Below are 17967 nucleotides of genomic sequence, written 5' to 3' on the forward strand. Positions count from 1 at the left end.
GTTTGTTAGAATCGGATGGATTCAGAATTTCAGTTTTAACCCAGATGGTTTTTAAACAGCATATCTGTTGTAGAGGTTTTAATCAGTGTGTCAGTGTTGTGCACTAAATGTAAGATGTTATTATGTTCCAACTAAATGTTCTTGACAAGACACAACAGTTTCATGATGACGTAACGACTGAGTTGACTGCCCCTCTGTGGTGAACATTTTCATGATGTGCATTCAATCCGATGTTCCTGATGTTTTAAGAATGTTTGATCATAGGTGACCTGTCCAGACGGTGTACTGTGGAATGCAGAGTCCAAAATAAATCTCCTCTTTGGAAAGCAAATGTAACGGTGTGTTATTATATAACTGTGCTGGGAGGTGAAGGCTCTTACATGGTGGTACGTTCACACACACACACACACACATTTTGACCTTTTGCCTTACGTGCTTATCAAATGCTGGATCCAGTCCAGAGATCCAGACTGGATGGGCACTGAGTCAGCGTGGACTCTTTCCAAAACTGAAACATTTAAGCACAAGCAGATGGAAAATCATCTGCCCGTTAAAAAGAGCGGCCGACACATTGTTGAATCTGAATATTGTCTAAAAGATAATCAGCGTTATTTCCTTTTTCTGTGAGCTCTGATGTTTAGATGCAGTGAGTGTTTTTGGCTTTCAAGGAAATTTTTCCAGCTGACTCAAAAAATTTCTATTCCATTGTAAATTTTAAGTATCTAATATTTTGTGCTTTCTAACGCAAACACAGGACACAACAGTGTGACATTGGTACGACTTGTTTAATCACATTTCTCTTTGTGGTATTTAAAATGACATTTTTAAATAAAGATGCAGGGACAGAAAAGGATGGGAAATTTCACCTTAAAGAACCATGGCAGAAATTAAATTATTACTATGTTAAATATAGGTGTATCGCTTAAACAGGCTGTCAGACAGGAGACTGAAATGATTGTCAAACAGAACTTTGAAGGCCAGTTTTGTGAATATATATGTATTGTATAAAATTCCTAATCAGTACGCTGACGCACTCGTTATCACTCAAAGTATTTATGATGAAAAACAGAAATTGTAACGTGGACGTTGTGAAGTACACAAACTGTCCAGGAGTGAATTCTTCCCTGCACCAAACCACTTAAGTCCCAACGGGACACTCGAGTAAGGAGGTTTGTCTCGACTGACCTTCAGCTCCTAATAGGATTGTCTGAAACAGGCGGATTGTTAACCTGAGCCTAATTCCCCTCATAAGGAGCTCTCCGTCTGACTTTCCTGCCATCAGCCTAATGAATGAATCCGAGCGGAGTGGAAGAAAACGTGTTGCCATGCTGCCAGGTGTGAGCGAATAAATTGGTTGTTGGTGGACACAGAGGATGGCAGGTGGAAAGGGTCACGATTACGGGTTAGAGTTAGCCAAAGTTTTGGATGTAAAGTTGGGATATCGAGCCCTTTACTGCCCTGCAAAGTCAAAGAGAGGTAAACACAGACACCTGAAACATACAAAATGTGTAAAACATAAATTATACCAGTTTTAATCCTGATATTTGTGACAAAAATATTCAGATTGTGTCAAAAACACTTAATCTTCAAAGAGAATATGCTCTTTTTCTGTTGCAAGCTGCATCATAAAGTCATTTGCTATTTAGATAAACATTTAATACATCAAATAGATTTAAATATGTGATATTTAAAGACATGACATCAGCTGGAGTCAGAAGCTACAGAGACGGAAGCTAGTCTGTGTTTCTTTCTATTTACTCCCTCAGTTCATAAGATTTATCTTCTGGTTCAGACATCAAAACAGGAAACAGAAAAAAGTATTAGCATTATGTCTTACTAGATCTGAGTGCAGTCAGTGTGGTGTTATTTTGTTATTTTGACTTTCACTGATTCCCAGAAAACCATCAACGTTAATGAGGCAGTTTAACGAATAAATATTTAATCAGATATATTCATACATAAATGCAGCTAATTGAAATCATGTCACTTTTTGTGTTATTTCATATGTTTGCTGTTTAGCGCTCAGCTGAATTTGTTTGTATCTCTTAGTCTGAGTTTCTATCTTATGTAGAAGAGATATATGGAAGAATGGCCTGCATCTTGTAAAAATGTAAAAAAAAAATCAAGTATAAACTTAATTTTGAGCAAATGTTGCCTAATGATATATATGTGTGCAAACAGGTTTAAATTCAGACGTTAAATCTCCAACTTTTAGGGTACACAGAGAAAAAACAGCATTTTTTGGCTATTGAGGCCAAAAACAAAAACGGGAAAGATGAATCATGTAGGAATGGAAAAAGAAAACAGTCTTAACACAACATGGAGGGATTTTTCACGGAGGCTATTGTTTCTTCTCTTTCAGCTTGTCTTTAATTTTCTGAGGTTCATCATATTGTATCAACCTCAAAATGTCCTTGTTGTCCATCACCCCCTGAATGAATTCACCTTCTGAAATTTTATCTGTGAAAGGACAACAGCAGAGTAAATAAAGAGACATAAGGACAGTATTAAAAAGGCTTGATGGTGTTGTGAAGGAGATAATGGGTTGAGAATTACCGTTATCCTTCTTTCCAAAGAACTCCCAGATTTTTTCAGCTCTCTTTTCCGGTGTGTTTTCATCCTCGGGGAGATTCTTCTGGTCGTCAGTAGGAATCATGTTGAATATTGACTGCATGGAAGTCAGTCAGCAAACATGTTTAGTTCTTTATGCTGAACTTCACTCATAAAATACACAAATAGTACTTTATAATAGCTTCAGTTTATCATCCATTGATAACCAGTTAACCAGCTAAGATTTGATTTATAGACTAAAGATGTTGGTAATTTACAGCTTTTGTCTGCTTTCATTTATCGTGTTGTTTGTTTGGCTAAAAAGCAATAAAAGATTACAGTCTGAGAAACGGATGGGCTGCAGACTCAGAGACTTTTTATAAACAACATTATTCAGATAATTGCTTTAATTGCAGCCTTTACCTGATTCTCTATAAATGTATAATTTTCTACTCTGTAAAGATTTCATCATCACAAACAGGAGTGTGCAGCATTAATGACTCATTACTCACCCTCACAGTCCAACTTGCTTATGTATAAAGATGTTTACAGAAATTATTGCCACACAATTTTTGAACCATACGTAATGTTGGATGTTTTAAAATGTCAGTTGGATTGAGGCCCTAATGGAAGACTAAAGTTATTAATGATGCTTCTGTGTGTTGCAGGCCTGTTTTGTGCACCAGCATAATTAGAGAAGAAGGTGAAAGTACCCTGACGATCTCCTGGACTTCGTTTTTGCTGATGGTTCCGTTCCCATCCACGTCGTACAGAGCGAAGGCCCACTCCAGCTTCTGCAGTGTCTTCCCCCCTGAGGTGAGATGCAGAGCGACGATGTACTCCTTAAAGTCCAAAGTGCCGTCTGAGTTGGTGTCAAAGCTCCTGAACACATGCCGCGCGTACGCCGTGGGGTCTGCGTTTGGGAAGAAGCTGGCGTAGATACCCTCAAACTGCTCCTTGCTGATCTTCCCGGTGGGACACTCCTTCAGGAAAGACTGGTACCAAGTGCAGAGCTCGGCCTCGGAGTATTTTGTGTTGGACTTCAGATCCTCCAGGAGCTCCTTCGACAAAGCGCTGCTCTTATTGTTTCCCATCCTGCTCAGAAACTTTCTCTATCTCCGGTGTTTCCTTCGCGTTGCTCTCCCTTGTGTTCACCGTGGCGGCCCCTCAAGGTGCCAAATGAGATTATGGTCATCACTACCTAAATCCAGACAGCTGTCATGAAGATTAAGGGGATAACCACGTCACCCCACTTGGACACAGTTTTACTGTACTGGCGGTATAAACAGCAGATTAAACACAACAGGTGGATAACGCTTTAAAGGTCAACATCTGCAGACCTTTCAAACACTTCACAACATTTTTGCTTCGATGACAATTTCATATGCCAGATGTAATGATAATGAAACTATTTTATTTTGGGACTAAACTAACATCTAAAAAAGCCAATGTGAGTGGTGGTTAGAATAACCAAAATACAGATATAGATAGATGTCATCCACCACAATGAGACGAGATAATCCAGGTCTGCAGTGTGGGAATCTCAGGCTAGATTACAAACCCATCTGCTGCTGCCAAAACAGCAGCGGTGAAGGTAATTAAAGAAGCAACACGAGCCTGTGAAATCAGACCTGAAGCCGGAAATGGACCACGTTTCCTGATTTGACTGAAGCTGCTTTAATCTCATTGGATGGCATTGTATTGTTTTTTTTCCTACATTGGTCCATCTTTTATTACAGTGTACCGTTTTCCTGCCAAATCATCTGAAATAGATTTATCTTGCCCTTCCATAATAAACAGCCTCAACTTCTTTTTATCTTTGATAGAAAGAGTTTATTTTATTTGACATGTAACTTGCTTTAAACTGATATTTCATGTTTTTCATTCATTTAAATTTAGGATACGATGTTCGAAGGTATTGTTCAGTATGATCATGAGTAATTTATTTTTGTTGTTGTTTTTCCGTGACCTGTTGGAGCTGGTCTCGTTGCTGTTGTTTTGTTGAGCACCTTGAAGACAAAATATTTCCCATCGTATTGTCAGACAATGTGAGATGGATATTGGAACTGTATCTGTATTGTAATCTGCAGAAATCTATCAGTGATTTTAATCCAATTGGGAGTTTTAATAAGTGAGACTTTATGAAATGTAATCTGGGAGCGTCCAAATCAGATTTGAACTCAGTCCGGACTCTTTTAATATTATTGTATGCTTTTACGTAATCGTGCAGCATTTAAGTTTCGTTGTAAAATCGTGCAGCGTCTCTGTCTCGGGGAAAAGAACACTGAGGCATCACATCTGCCAGTCGCATTTCTTATGTTAAAAATGAAATACTTCATCACATGTAATGCTGCAGGTTTTTATTCCAGAATAATCTTTGTATTCACTGCAATCACACTGCTGTCTAACTATTAACTTTATTATATATCACTGTAACTTGCAAAGTTCTTGAATAAGGCAGATGTTATTGTATATATTCTACATGTTGCAATAATATTTGGCCCACAATTATGGACTCATAAGTCAAAACAACGGCTGTTTAAAAGAAATTGCAGCTACATGAATTCTGATCTGTGTTTTGTTTTGCTTAAATCGAAATAATCCAGGAGGACCGCATCGTTAACTTTGATGTTTCAGTTTGCGTGACTCATCCAACCTGTTCGTTCAGTGTATTTGGGATTTGGTGTAGGAAACATGACAAGGTTGATGTGATTGATGTTTTATGTTCCAGCTGACACGAGTCTGCAGCCTTTCCCAGCACCAAAGACCAAAGCTTTTAAAAATGACTCCCAAAGTCCCCGTTGTGAATTCCAGATCAATCCAAAGGTGACTGAGAGCCTGAACTGCAGCGTTTTATGGCACATTTAATGGCATGATGGAAAATTATAGCGAGTGAAGGTAGCAGGTCTTTTCTGCTGACATCTGTCATCTCCTCCACACACTTCTGTAAGTGATTTGTCTTCATTTTCACAGTCAGCAGGCTATTAGATGTGAAGAGATTTGCACTGCATGTACACACACATTATGGATGGATTTTCATACGAGACGGTGCACATTATGTCACGGGTCACAGACTGTGAGGCAGGCAGTTGATCTTCTGCTTGTGGCTGCAATTACTTACAGATAGGCTTGGACATGAAATGCAGAAAAATCAGGGCAAATGTGAGCAGGAAGAGCCTTGTCCTGGATTATAATATAAGACCATAGTAATCTTTTTTCTTATTAATATGCTCAAAGCAAGTCTGGAATATAATTTGCCATTTGTAATGGATAATATTCCAGGCAAAGATTTGTAGGAGGGGAGGAGCGATGGGCTCGGAGAGGCAGCAGAGAGTGAAAGATCTGAAATGATGCAGAGGGAAACAAAGAGCCGTTGGGCTGCCATGGGTGTCCATTGTATTTCTGGACGTGGAGAGAATGAGGCCGTGAATCAAGGTGGCAGCTTTTCATTAGAGCCAGCAGAGGAATATACACAAGTCTCACCCAAGCAGCCCCAAGGGCAACAAGATTATGAAGATTTGATATATCTGCCTGGAGGCCAAACACGGTGGCTACATATTGAAAGCCAGGATTAGTTGCCTTTTCATTTCATCTCCTTTTTGGCCTGGCCTCGACCATGAGGCTAGAGCACGGGCGGCGGGCTTCTCTGGCGCTCACCCTCAACTTTGTGGCGTTTGCCTTTGCCTTATCAGCGGTGACCACCAGCTACTGGTGCGAGGGGACCAGGAAGGTGGCCAAGCCCTTCTGCACGGGACCGCCGGTGAAAGTGAAGCAGTGGTTCTGCATCCGCTTCAACAGCTCCAACATCAACGACACCCGGCTGGTGCAGTACATCTTTGAGACCGGGGAGGAGAAGTTCCTGTTGAGGAAGTTCCACACAGGCATCTTTTTCTCCTGTGAGCAGGCCGCCGACATGAACGGTAAGACCAATAACTCATGAAAGCTTCAGCACTCACCTAAATCTGGAAACGCCAAACGCACCATTCATATTCATCAAACTGGAGTTTTTGTAAGATTACGTCTTTAACATCGATAGCAAAGCTACTGTGAGTCAGAACCAGATTAAAATCATTTCTCCAAACGTTGCATGCAAGCCGTCCCATTTGATTTCATAAGCTCCGGTGATGAGACTGAGCAAAATAAGTTTTTATCAGGATTTGCAGGGAATTGAAATTGTCCGACCCGCACATGAAAACCAGTTCTTCAGGGAAACCAGAGGACCGACTCCAAAAGGTCACACCACTGCAGTGACATATCGCGTTTCTCATCTGCTCTAAAGTGCTTTGAAACGCTGTCCAAACCCAAAGACTGATGAAGCTGCCATCAGGTGCAGTATCTCACCCAAAGAGACCTGTTTCATCACAATACTTCAAGTCTGGTCTGATGAAATCATGTCACATCTCCAGCTGTTTTCTCTCGTGTCTGTCTCAGAGCTAATAAGCATCTAATGCAGAAGCTCATTAAACCTGGAAATACGGTGACTTCATTTCACTGTTTTGTTTTTTCCACAGGGTTCGACTGTCGAGACTTCTCAGAGATCGCACCAGAGCATGAACGAGGTTGGTAAAAAGACTGAGGCTGAGTTTTCTTCTTTAAAGTGAAACTGTGAGCCGAGCAAACACTTTTGGTGGAACCTCAAATCGTATTATTCATTTTGCCTTCAACGGTCAGTCATCAACACCAGAATATCTGTTTCCTGATTTCTCTTTAGCAGAAAGCAGAACACTTTAGTACTTCCTCTGTGACTGTGAATGCCAGCCTGTATGAAAACAGATAGCCAAAACACAGAACCTGAACACGGAATCATTATCAGGACAACACAACTCAATTCCCATCACCCTCCCTCCCTCCGTCTGTTTCGTGTTTCCAGGAGTCTTGTGGTTGTGTATTGTGGCGGAGAGTCTGTACCTCACCCTGCTCTTCACTGGGGGGGCTCTGATGACCCTGGAGCAGTGTCCCTGCTTCAGTATCATGAACAAACTGAAGCTCAGTGCCTTCGCCGCCTTGTGCACCGCCCTGTCAGGTAACTGTTTTATTTTATGTTTTTAAATGACAGCAGCTGATGCTGACATCCTCCCACTGTGAAGAAGAAATCCCGTGGAGCTACAGTTAGATAAACGTAGCTGTGAGGCAGAAATAATCTGGCTGGTTTAGGTCAGAGAAGTGCAGTTTCTGGTTGTTTCACATTTAACCGTCAGCTCTACTTTCTACGGTCATATTCGCCAACAGGTGTCCAAGTAAAGTACCTGCAGTTTTCAATGAACGCAACCAAATGAATTATGGGAGATCTTAAATTACACCGCATTTTGGAAACTGGGGGTTAGACTTTCTTTTTGTGCACTGATAATTAAACTGGCTGGAAGGCTGGAAGTTTACCTACCGTACTGTCCTCATGGAAAATTACAGATCAGGATTTAGGCCCCGCCCACCACCTGCTGGGTCCAGGTGACAGGTAAAACAGAGTTAAAGAAAGAAACTCAGCACAGTTAGCATCTTTTACCTGAACCTAAACGTGCAATCTATTCATTTATCACAGATCACATCCTGTGGCCAGAGATAATTTCATTGTTTACAGGAGAGACAGGAGAGAGTTTCACTCGACGAATCCAGATGGTAACATCCGTTTAAGAGACACTTTATGTTAGACCTGTACATTAAAGCCAAGAATATTTATTTCTTATTTTTCCGATAAGATCCATGTTCTCATAGCCCCATAATTATTGTGAATATCTGTAGACAATAAATGAAAGCAAAACGACAGGATGCCGTATCAGAAGACAAAAAGAAACCTGCTCTCTTGAGAGTAAGACGTGTTTTACGTGGTGAGAACTTTGCCGTCAGAGAGCAGAGGAGGGGGCAGCAGGTCAGGCAGCACCAGTGAGCAAACAGTCAACTGTACTTTGTCCCCTCGCTGCCTCGGAGGATTTTCTGGTATGTGGACTAATCGGATTGGAGCCGGGGGGCAGCGGTTTTGGGCCGTGCCAAGACCTGACCAGAGGAGCTTCCTCATTGATGCCCCCTCCTCCCTCCACTCCCCCATCCCCCCCTGTTGTTAGGAGTTAATCCCAAGAAAAGCAGCTGTGGATGGATGGGGCAGACTGCTGGATGAGGGAGGGCCGGGATGGAGAAGGGAGATAAGGGAGAGCCACGGCCGGCTCACCTCACCCACAGCTTGTTTAGGGACTGAAGATAAAAGATAAAAGCTCCTTTCAGGCTCAAACTGTCAGAGAATATTTGTTCTTTAAAGTTCTCACTCCGGCTCTTAGTATTCTGCAAATATTCATAAATTCAGTTTACTGAGACAAAGTTTCCTAAACGCTGATGTTAAGAGCTCTGATGAATTTGCTGTTGCTGCAGGATCCTTTTTGTTAAAATGTGTTGTTGGAGTACATGTAATGAAAGTAAAGAGGATTTCTGTGTACGTTTCACTGCAGAAAATACACAGATGTGCTCTCGTCCTCAGGCCTTTGTGGGATGGTGGCCCACATGATGTTTACCACCATATTCCAGCTAGCTGTCGCAATGGGACCAGAGGACTGGAGGCCCAAGACCTGGGACTACAGCTGGTCTTATGTGTAAGTGCTGTGATTTCATTCTGACCGGTCCATGAAGTTGCTGTTTGCACATCTGGAGTCACAGCGGTTAATGCTGTTGAATGTCAGACCCCCCCGCTCGTCCGCTCGTCCGGTGAGAGAACGCAGATGAAGTGTGTGAGAGCTGCCAGAGACTCAGCAGGTGCTGAAATAACATGAACTATGATTAACGTCTCAGTGTTAACAGTAGTAAGCCCGGCTTAGCGGCTCCCACTGTCCAAGTCAAACACAAACCGAACAGCAGGACAGGTCTGAGGCCCTCAGCGGTACAATCCAGGACTGTGAGCAGCTGGAGGAACCGTCTTCCATCAGGGTCCTTCGTTTTATCATTTTATAGGAGCCGGATTTGGCCAAAATAGTCAGTTGATTCAATTTTTATGTAGTTACGAGCTCAAATACTCAGCGAGGACCAAAAAGGCACAATAAGCTCAAACTGTTGTCGTGTAGTTTTTAGTGTCGTGGCTGAATTGAGATGTTTGTTAGTTTCCTCGTTTATTCAGTTTAATGATCCTCACAGATCATCTTCATGTTGGATTATTGCTGAGCACTGCTGGACCCCACGGCTGAAGTGCGACCCAGCCAGCAGTGTGGGATAAAATGACAGAGTTAACGGGAAACAGGGAGTTTTATTTTACCCAGCAGCTGCATGAAGACCTTCTTCTGGCTCTTTTCTGCTCAGATTAGCGTGGGGCTCCTTCGGCACCTGCATGGGCTCTGCGGTGACGGCGCTGAACAGGTACACCAAGACCATCATAGAGTTCAAGTACAAGCGGCGGAACATCGAGAAGAGCCTGATGGTCAAGCAGAACATGATGGAGCTGGACCTTCCCGAGCGGATGTGGGACATGTACCTGACGGCCGACGCTGAGGCGCTGCTAGAACTGCCAGCCAACGGCCACAAGCCGCCCACAGGAGCCACGTACGTGGTGGAGATGGACCACGTCCCAGAACCACAAGGAGAGGCGTACTGCTAAAAATGGAGCCGCTGTCCCTTTTTCCCCCGCACACAGCTGGATCCTTTTTCAGGCCTGATTGACTCTTGTTCTAGGATTTAAATTTCTAATTCAGGGCAGGGTGTGTTTGTTTCCTCCTCTGACACACATCTAATGTGTGTCTGAGACAGCAGAGTCCAGAATCTTTTTCTGGAAAATAATGATACATGGTCCGCTCCGACCCAACATGCTTTTCATCACATCCTTCCGTGCAACATTGTTTGTAGGAGGAGGGAGGAGAGCTGCGACTGCACCGCCTTCGCACTGAGCTGAGGCCACGTGCAGGCAGCAGGACAGACCCTTCTTCTGTATCAGCCGAGGTGACCTTTGACCTTTGATCTGTCGCTCATAGGTCACGTGGTGGGAGGGACTGCAGTTTACTAATGTGTATGGAACAACCTAACCGTAAAACATCCTCAGCATCACAAATAAGACTTAATTTGGCCACCAAGGGCACCGAAACAACAAAAAATATAATTCAATTACCAAAAAAGTGAATGAAAACAATATTATTAAAAACCAGACTGAATAAACTTTAAAGGTTTGGAAATGTCAGCAAGGCTCCACTTCTGTTAACAACAGTTCAGATGTAAATCAGGAAGCTTGTTTTTATGTTTCCTCACTTTGTTTCAGCTCTGATGACTCCAAACACGGACTGAAGGGAAGTTGAACAGAGTAAGACTGACATCTGTTGGAGCAGAAAATACAGGACTGGACTTTTGTTTCATCACAAAGTTTAAGACAATAAAACATCAGCTTGTTTTTAATTTATTGGTTTTGCACTCTACATCTAATATCCCCCCTGGTGGTTGCTCCTGAAGGCACCGTTTGACCCCCCGGGCCCCGGCCCCCCCCTCCACAGCCGACCGGACGCCGTCCTTCTTGTTCCATAATCTTTTTTAGGTGGCGAGAGTTGAAGGTGTGCTGTGCTCATTTCATCTGAGGCGGCGGCTCGTGGTGAGGCTAAAGAAACATTTCACTTTCTTACCACGCGGTTTTTGTGTTTGCAGCAGTTGTGATGTAATCTTGTGATTTTTGGGACACAGTCTGTTTGTGTTGTGGGTCTTTTTTTCCATTTAATTATGTTACAGAAGAATATTGAAGCTTTTAGACAACAGAAAATGGAAATTTTACATTTCCTTCAGGAAAATCTAACAGCTCTGATATTTTATTGATTGGCTGATTTTAATTCATTTATGTATTCTACCTTTCCCACCACTGGTCACTCCAAACAGACTGTTTATAGAAGAGCGTTAAACTTCCATTCTATCTAAAAAAAAAAAAGAAAAATGTGAGATTGGACTGAAGTCTATGGGAAAATATCACTCCTGTTTTCCTGATGAGTTTATGGTCTCAGTCTTGAGTTTGCAGTCTTCAATCCAACATGATTTCCAACATTTTTTAAATGATGTTCCATTTAGACGGAAACAGACCAGGAAAGAGGAGCGGGGTTAGGGGCGGGGTTACAGTTTTATTGTACCAAATATGGTTAAAAAAAATGACTGACAGACAAATTTTAAACAAAAAGATCCAAAACAGCAGATTATAAACTGAGTGACATCACAGTGAGTTCACATTCGACTTTTTTAGTCTTTCCTACCTTCACATGAAGCAGCAGCTCTGCTGAGAGAAGTTGACTTTCTTTATGAAGGACATTTAACACTAATGTTATATTTTATATTATATTGTTCCCTTTCAGATTCGACAGCACTCGTCTGTTCTTGCTTCCTTCAAGGTTTAAAAAAAAAAAAATCAGCCTCTGTAAATTGGTTGATGATAAACTGATTTATACATTCACAAGAAACATGAGCGCCTTTAACAACAATTACACAAAGTTCTACTATCACAGTTACAACAATTGTGGTAAAAAGTGCATATAAAAATGATTGCTTGATTAAATATGTGAACATCTTGCTCCAAATAATTTACATTTAACATACAGACCAACAAAAGAGCAAGAAAAAAACGGTGTAGCTTTCCGTCCTGCTTCGGTCTCCGGGGTCGTACGATGAGGTATCTGTGATCAGCTGATGATGAGGTCTTTAAAATGCCGCTGTGGATGCTCCTCCATGTATTTCTGGATGTACCAACAGGAGACGCGAGCCTTCAGGTTTCCTTCCACCAGAAACTCCACGGCAGCCTGTAAAAACACATTCAATCAGAAATGAAACTTTTACTGGACGGGGAACGTGGATGGACTTCACCTGTGACAGCAGAGCAGCGACCCCTTGGCCCCTGAGGGCCTCGGGTACATAGGTGGACATCAGATCCACCTCTTTGTCTCCGATGAAGCTGTAGCTGAGCACCGCACATTCATGGGCCGCTGTGGACACAATAAACAGACGTGCAGCAGCTGGAGGCAAATAATTTCATTTCCATCATCCAGATAAAATACCAGCATTCGTCTGGTCATGTGTGAACACACAAACTGACACTTCTCAGACAAAGCGGCACGAAAAAGTATTCATGGAAGAGAGTGGAAGTAAATCATAAAAAATAGAAATGTTGATATCTGCGCTGCTGCAGTTCATCACAGGATTCAGCAAACAAACTAAAACGGACGGATAGTTTCATTCATCGCAGAGCTGCGATCCAGCAGGCCGCGGGCGGGCGCCGGGCTTTCCTGCCGGATCTCCGCGGGCCACGGAGCTCCAGCGGCGGCGGGGCGTCCTTACCGCTCCCGCTGCCCGGACGGACTGTGAAGCGCCGGTTCTGTCGGTCGTGGTCCACCGCGAACCTGCAGCCGGAGCCGGCAGAGCTGAGGGCGACCTGCAGCCCCCTGAGCCGGGGCGTCAGAGCCGTGAGTCTGGGGAACATGTTGGAGGACGGATCCCTGTCTGCCACCATGAGGGAGTGATTTACAGACTGTCCACTGAGAGGAGACAAATCCAAACTGACCTCTGACCTTCTCCAGACTCATTTCCTGTCCCAATACTCAGGGGGCAAGCTGTGTTATTCATGAGTTCATGTTCAACAACTGGCTTTAAATCAAGTTTTTCCAGAATCCAGTTTCCTGAAAATGTCCTTTCTGCTTTCAGCTAGAAACTCCACTCAGAAGTAAAAACAGTCAGAAATTTCATTAATTCAGCTGAATGAAGTTCTGTTTATGAAAATTGTGCACATTTTTACATTTGTTAAAATAGAAATGAGTAAAGAGGAATCGAAAGAAGCATGCGTAACTCTACATGTGACAAAACAGGCTACACACTTTAAAATCATAATTCTACATGTAAGTATAAATTTAATAACAATACAACGCCTCAAAGAGCCACAGCCCACGTGGATTTATGAGAAATCCAAACAACCTGCAGCATTTTCATTGCTTCGCCTCACAAATGTCAGAAAATCAAAGTTGCACTCATGTTGTTTCAGTGAACGGCTTTTACTGCAGCGTTCTTCACTCCGGCAGCCATCACGGCGAAGAAAACATTAGGAAAGAAGGATCTGGCGTAGATGGCCGCTTTGGGGAGTGAGGGAGCAATGACCACCTCCTTCCTCCTGTTGTTTAAAGTCTTGATAATCTCACAGGTCGCCTCGTCTGGAGAAACGCCGAGGGGCTTCTTCGTGTACAACCCTGCAGAGACGGAGGTGAGGAGCCACAAGACAAATAACACAACACTCCTGTTTATACCTTTGAATATTTATCTGACCTGAAAGGAAAATACAGCATATATATGTGATTTCTACGTGAACCTTCGGCCCGACTCACATGACCAGATGGATTTGGATGAGTTGGTGTGTGTGTTTTCAGAGGCAGAGCGGCTGATGAAGGTGTGGTTGATGGTGCTGACGGAGATCCCGTACTCTTCCACCTCGGCCCTCAGGCAGTCAAAAAAGGCCTGGACTGCATGTTTGGATGCCGCATCTGAAAAGGTACAGTAGCACGGCTCAGATCTCACAGATATCACATCTGCAGCATCTTATAATTCAACATGGAAACACTTCACGTATTAAATGAGTTCCACTTGGGAAATTATCACAAGAGGCAAAAAAAAAAAAAAAAAAAAACAAAACAAGAAACACCACAATAGGAGACAAAACAGCCACAGAGACGTAAATCAGGTGTCCAATGTAGGTCAGATCAGAGGCCTGTTTTCACAATCTGCCCAAAGCATTACTCCATTTGCCATCCTGTTTGGCGTGCTAAAGTTTTTTAGTTAGCAATAAAAGCTGTGTCCCAAATTCAGAGGATGTATATTTTCATAAAAAAAAAAGAATAATCTAACAGTTGGATCCTTCGTGGTCCAACCTTTTCCCAAGACGCCCTTTTGCATCGGCAATAAAAATAAAAACCCCAGACGGGGCGCCAAAGGATTTCAGGTCCCAGTACAACTTGGCTCTAAAAACCTCTCATTTAAAAAGGAAGATCCTACAGAGATCAGAGTGGCTCATTTCAGTTCAGCCACGACCAGACAGGATGTAGAAGGATGCAGCTCCTGAACTAGATCTGAAAATAAGATATTGGACCTGTAAACTCACATGTGGCACGAAAAGGAACAGCTAGTTTCCCCTGGATGCTGCTGACCAGGAGCAGGTGGCCGGTTCTCCTCGAGATCATGGAGGGCAGGACGCCTGAGACAGAAAGACAACAGAGGAAATGTGAAGACGCTGTCCTCCCTCTGCAGCTGCAGATCCAAACCAGGTGTTTCCATCCACCTTTGGCCAGCGTGGCCGGTCCAAAGTAATTGTTGTCCATCAGCAGCTTGTCGATCTCCAGAGACACGTTCTGTGCAGGAGCTTTGACCTTCATGCTGCTGTTGATGATGAGAACATCCAGGCAGCCGTAACAGTCCATGATCTCCACGATGACCTCAGGCATGCTCTCCATGTCTCCAAAGTCCAGCAGCACCAGCTTAGGAGGAAACGTCTGAGGAGCAGAAGAACATTTTCAACAACTGTCCGGTTTGTGCTGCTAACAGTGGCTGCTCACTTACCACTGCAGGATCCGAGGTGTTCGACAAATCGTCTGCAAGTTCTTCAAGCTTCTCCCAACTTTTCCCGCAGAGGATCAGCCTGGCTCCTCCTCTGTGAAACACTCCTGCACATTCTACCTCAGCCAGCAGAAAAACAAATAAGTTGAATTATTTAACTTCCAGATGCTGAAAATGTGCCTTTTCTTACCTTTTCCGAGTCCAGACAGAGCATCGGTAATGACCACCACCTTGTTGCGAACTGATGTTTTGGACAACAGACCAATAATGAACTCGTAGAGGTAGAAGAATCCAGCAGTCAGCACAACAACACAGGGCACCAGGAGGACCGTGGTGGTCCAGGCCGGGTCCATCTCCTGGAGGAGTTTATTTTTACATTTAATACACAAAAAGGACAAAAATATTTCTGTAAAACGTTAAAGAAAAAGTCGAATATGTTGGGAAATGCTCTTATTTGCTTTTTGATACCACTCATGTGTGTCTATGAGGCTACAGCTGGTTAGCTTAGCTTAGCATAAAGACTGGAAACTCACCAGTCAGGAGGCTAAATAACATTTGTAAAAAAAATAAAATAAAAAAAAGTAGTATCAAAGTCACATTTCAACAATTTAAACAAACAATTTCTTCCTATTACTATATATTATTATTGTAAAAATCTAAGCCAATTAACTTAGCTTCTAAATTGCTGTGCATGTTAATTGGCTAATGCTAGCAGAAGCAGCCTAATTCGTTTTGACTGTTTCTGCTAAGTTCCTAAGTCAAGCTAGCCAGCGTTTGTTCTTTTAGTTCATATTCATCATAAATGTTGATTTCTTGATTATTTTTTTAATGATACTAGCAGAGTTAGGCTCTTTCCCTTTTCTGCTGGGACAGCTGGTAAAGTCTTAATGTCATTCAGTGAGTATTAAAGGTGCTAGCAGAAGCAGGCTAGCTGTTTCTCATATTTATACCGTTTGTGCTAATGTAGCTAGCTGCTAATGGCAGCTTCATTGGGGTTAAGTAGTGAGTGTCTGAGGTGGAAAAAAAGCAAATAAGCTAAAAGGACTTTAAACAAACAGATAAACAAAAACCTTTGTAAACAGCGACCGTCAGGACTGCTGCGGCTCACTGCAGGGTTTTGTTTCAGGAAGTAAACATGTTTAGATGGCGGATGACTTATTTGTGCAGATGCAGCTGAGATGGGATGAGATGTCAAAAACCTTTTCAGGCTCTAATGAAGCGTCATTCACAAGAAGAAGGATTGTTTCATACCCAGAAGCTCTCCGGCTCTGTAACATTGGAATCCATCTCACCTTCTACAACCATTTCTAAATCTACCTTTATTCTTACAACTCTGAAACAAAAACAGACAAGATATTTCAACCATGTTCTTACATATGAAAGTAAAATGAAATGAAAGGGCAAATTCACAAATCATGAAAATGAAAGATTTCATTGATTGATTTGGATGAATTGATGGATCAAACATAATTGATTCATTTTAATCTTTCACATCTAAAAGGCTTTTCTTTAGAAAGGTGTATTAAAGTATATAAATAAACATTTTATTCTAATTCTTATATATTATGACCATTTTTTACATTTTTGGATGAGCACAGATGCTGAAGATGGATACAGCAGTACAAATATAGAAAATGACAGCAAAAGAGTCTAAACAAAGAATTTTAACTAAATATCTTAAAAAGCATCCACAGAGAAACTTTAAACATCAAAAAAGTGATGCAACAAAACAACAGAAACAGACAAAAGGCCACAAGAGAGACACAAAAATGCAGCCATGTTGTTTGTTGTTGCTTTGTGTGTTCCGGTCCTGTGTTGAAGGAATGGGGCGTTACAATGTCTTTAATTATTTTTTGTTCTCATCTGACCCAGAAAAACTGTCCTTTGTAATCGCTCCACTTGTCCTCTTGTACGATGAACTTTTGGTGAAAGTTCAACACGTCAAGCAGCAGCTGTTTGTGCGAGAGGAGCCTTCTAAATATAAACTTCCCCAGAAATAGACACTCTATCTCCCACAAAGGCTCAATGTCAGAGTACCAGCTACATTCATTCAAGTCCATACATCCACAAAACCCAAAGGAAATGACATCACTTCTTATTTTATGCTGCAATAATTCAGCATGAAATCAGAGAATAAAACAACGCGTGAAAACCCTCAAGTGTCTCGGCATGTTTGGCCAAAGAGCAGCTTGTTTCTGACTGACTGAGTCATCCGACCTCGATATTACGAGAAATGAAGTAGCTGCCAGCACTTACTGCCTCCTGGGCCTCTGCAGGTATCCTGGACGGAGCTTTAATTCGTCTCCTGAGGAGCTGTGGCTGTTCGCCTCAGCAGCTCATCCACTCAGCTCCAGCTCGCCTGCTGCACAAAGACTCCAGGATTTGAGCTCTTTTAATAGCAGCACAGCTGAGTCGGATATTTTCCACGTATGTTGTCAACATGTTATGTTTAGGGTGGCAGGTGTTGGGGGCTGAACGAGGTGTTTCTCTTGGCTGCCGTACAGCATCCTTCAGGTGAATAATAGATAACAAATGTACTGGTAGATCTTTGTGTTGAGGAGGAGTTTGGTCTCAGGGGTGAGATGGCTGAGCCCTAAAGTGAGAAATAAAGACCACAAAGGTGTTCTGTGGTCAAGCATCAGTTAATCTAGGTTACAAGGACATTGTTGAGCATTTCTCACAATTTAAAAAAATATTTTATGGATAAAAACATTAATCATTTCTTCAAGAAAAGTGTCAGACGGATTGATAGTGACTGTAGGTTATTCATTTAGTTTTTCTGTATTGGGTGTGTTTGCGTACATCACATTTCTGTGCATCCATGTTTTTAATGCTTGAATAAACTGAATTCGGTTAATTAATTTTATTTTTAGTGATAAAGAGAAGAAAGCTTGATACTAC

General features: G+C 42.3%; 4 protein-coding genes across 7 annotated transcripts; 1 reads left to right on the forward strand and 3 right to left on the reverse strand.

Moving 5' to 3' along the window:
- Positions 1-2341: 2341 nt before the first annotated feature.
- rcvrna (recoverin a) lies at positions 2342-3644 on the reverse strand. The gene is made up of 3 exons (XM_029508821.1): positions 3264-3644; positions 2557-2668; positions 2342-2460 (listed from the first exon to the last, which is right to left on the reverse strand). The coding sequence occupies exons 1-3, from the start codon at positions 3642-3644 to the stop codon at positions 2342-2344; spliced, it is 612 nt and encodes a 203-aa protein (XP_029364681.1).
- A 2522-nt stretch (positions 3645-6166) lies between these two features.
- gsg1l2a (gsg1-like 2a) lies at positions 6167-10153 on the forward strand. Its single transcript, XM_029509083.1, has 5 exons — positions 6167-6470; positions 7062-7109; positions 7421-7573; positions 9014-9125; positions 9823-10153. The coding sequence occupies exons 1-5, from the start codon at positions 6167-6169 to the stop codon at positions 10115-10117; spliced, it is 912 nt and encodes a 303-aa protein (XP_029364943.1). The 3' UTR covers positions 10118-10153.
- Positions 10154-11592: 1439 nt separating this feature from the next.
- Positions 11593-13011, reverse strand: LOC115047864 (protein NATD1-like). Of its 2 annotated transcripts, XM_029509068.1 has the most exons (3): positions 12811-13011; positions 12340-12458; positions 11593-12275 (listed from the first exon to the last, which is right to left on the reverse strand). In XM_029509068.1, the coding sequence occupies exons 1-3, from the start codon at positions 12980-12982 to the stop codon at positions 12159-12161; spliced, it is 408 nt and encodes a 135-aa protein (XP_029364928.1). In that variant the 5' UTR covers positions 12983-13011; the 3' UTR covers positions 11593-12158. The 2 variants fall into 2 exon arrangements, with proteins under 2 accessions (XP_029364928.1, XP_029364927.1); XM_029509067.1 differs by having other exon boundaries at positions 12142-12458.
- A 237-nt stretch (positions 13012-13248) lies between these two features.
- On the reverse strand, positions 13249-17421 carry dhrs7ca (dehydrogenase/reductase (SDR family) member 7Ca). 3 transcript variants are annotated; one of them, XM_029508941.1, is made up of 8 exons: positions 17323-17421; positions 16318-16399; positions 15257-15422; positions 15073-15182; positions 14792-15002; positions 14615-14707; positions 13845-14000; positions 13249-13709 (listed from the first exon to the last, which is right to left on the reverse strand). In XM_029508941.1, exons 2-8 carry the CDS (start codon positions 16369-16371, stop codon positions 13504-13506), a joined length of 996 nt encoding a protein of 331 aa, XP_029364801.1. In that variant the 5' UTR covers positions 16372-16399; positions 17323-17421; the 3' UTR covers positions 13249-13503. The 3 variants fall into 3 exon arrangements, with proteins under 3 accessions (XP_029364801.1, XP_029364800.1, XP_029364802.1); XM_029508940.1 differs by having other exon boundaries at positions 15070-15182; XM_029508942.1 differs by lacking the exon at positions 16318-16399 and having other exon boundaries at positions 15070-15182; positions 17323-17420.
- Between the last annotated feature and the right edge of the window lie 546 nt (positions 17422-17967).

Source organism: Echeneis naucrates, chromosome 8 (genome assembly GCF_900963305.1).
Source record: "Echeneis naucrates chromosome 8, fEcheNa1.1, whole genome shotgun sequence".
NCBI lineage: Eukaryota > Metazoa > Chordata > Actinopteri > Carangiformes > Echeneidae > Echeneis > Echeneis naucrates.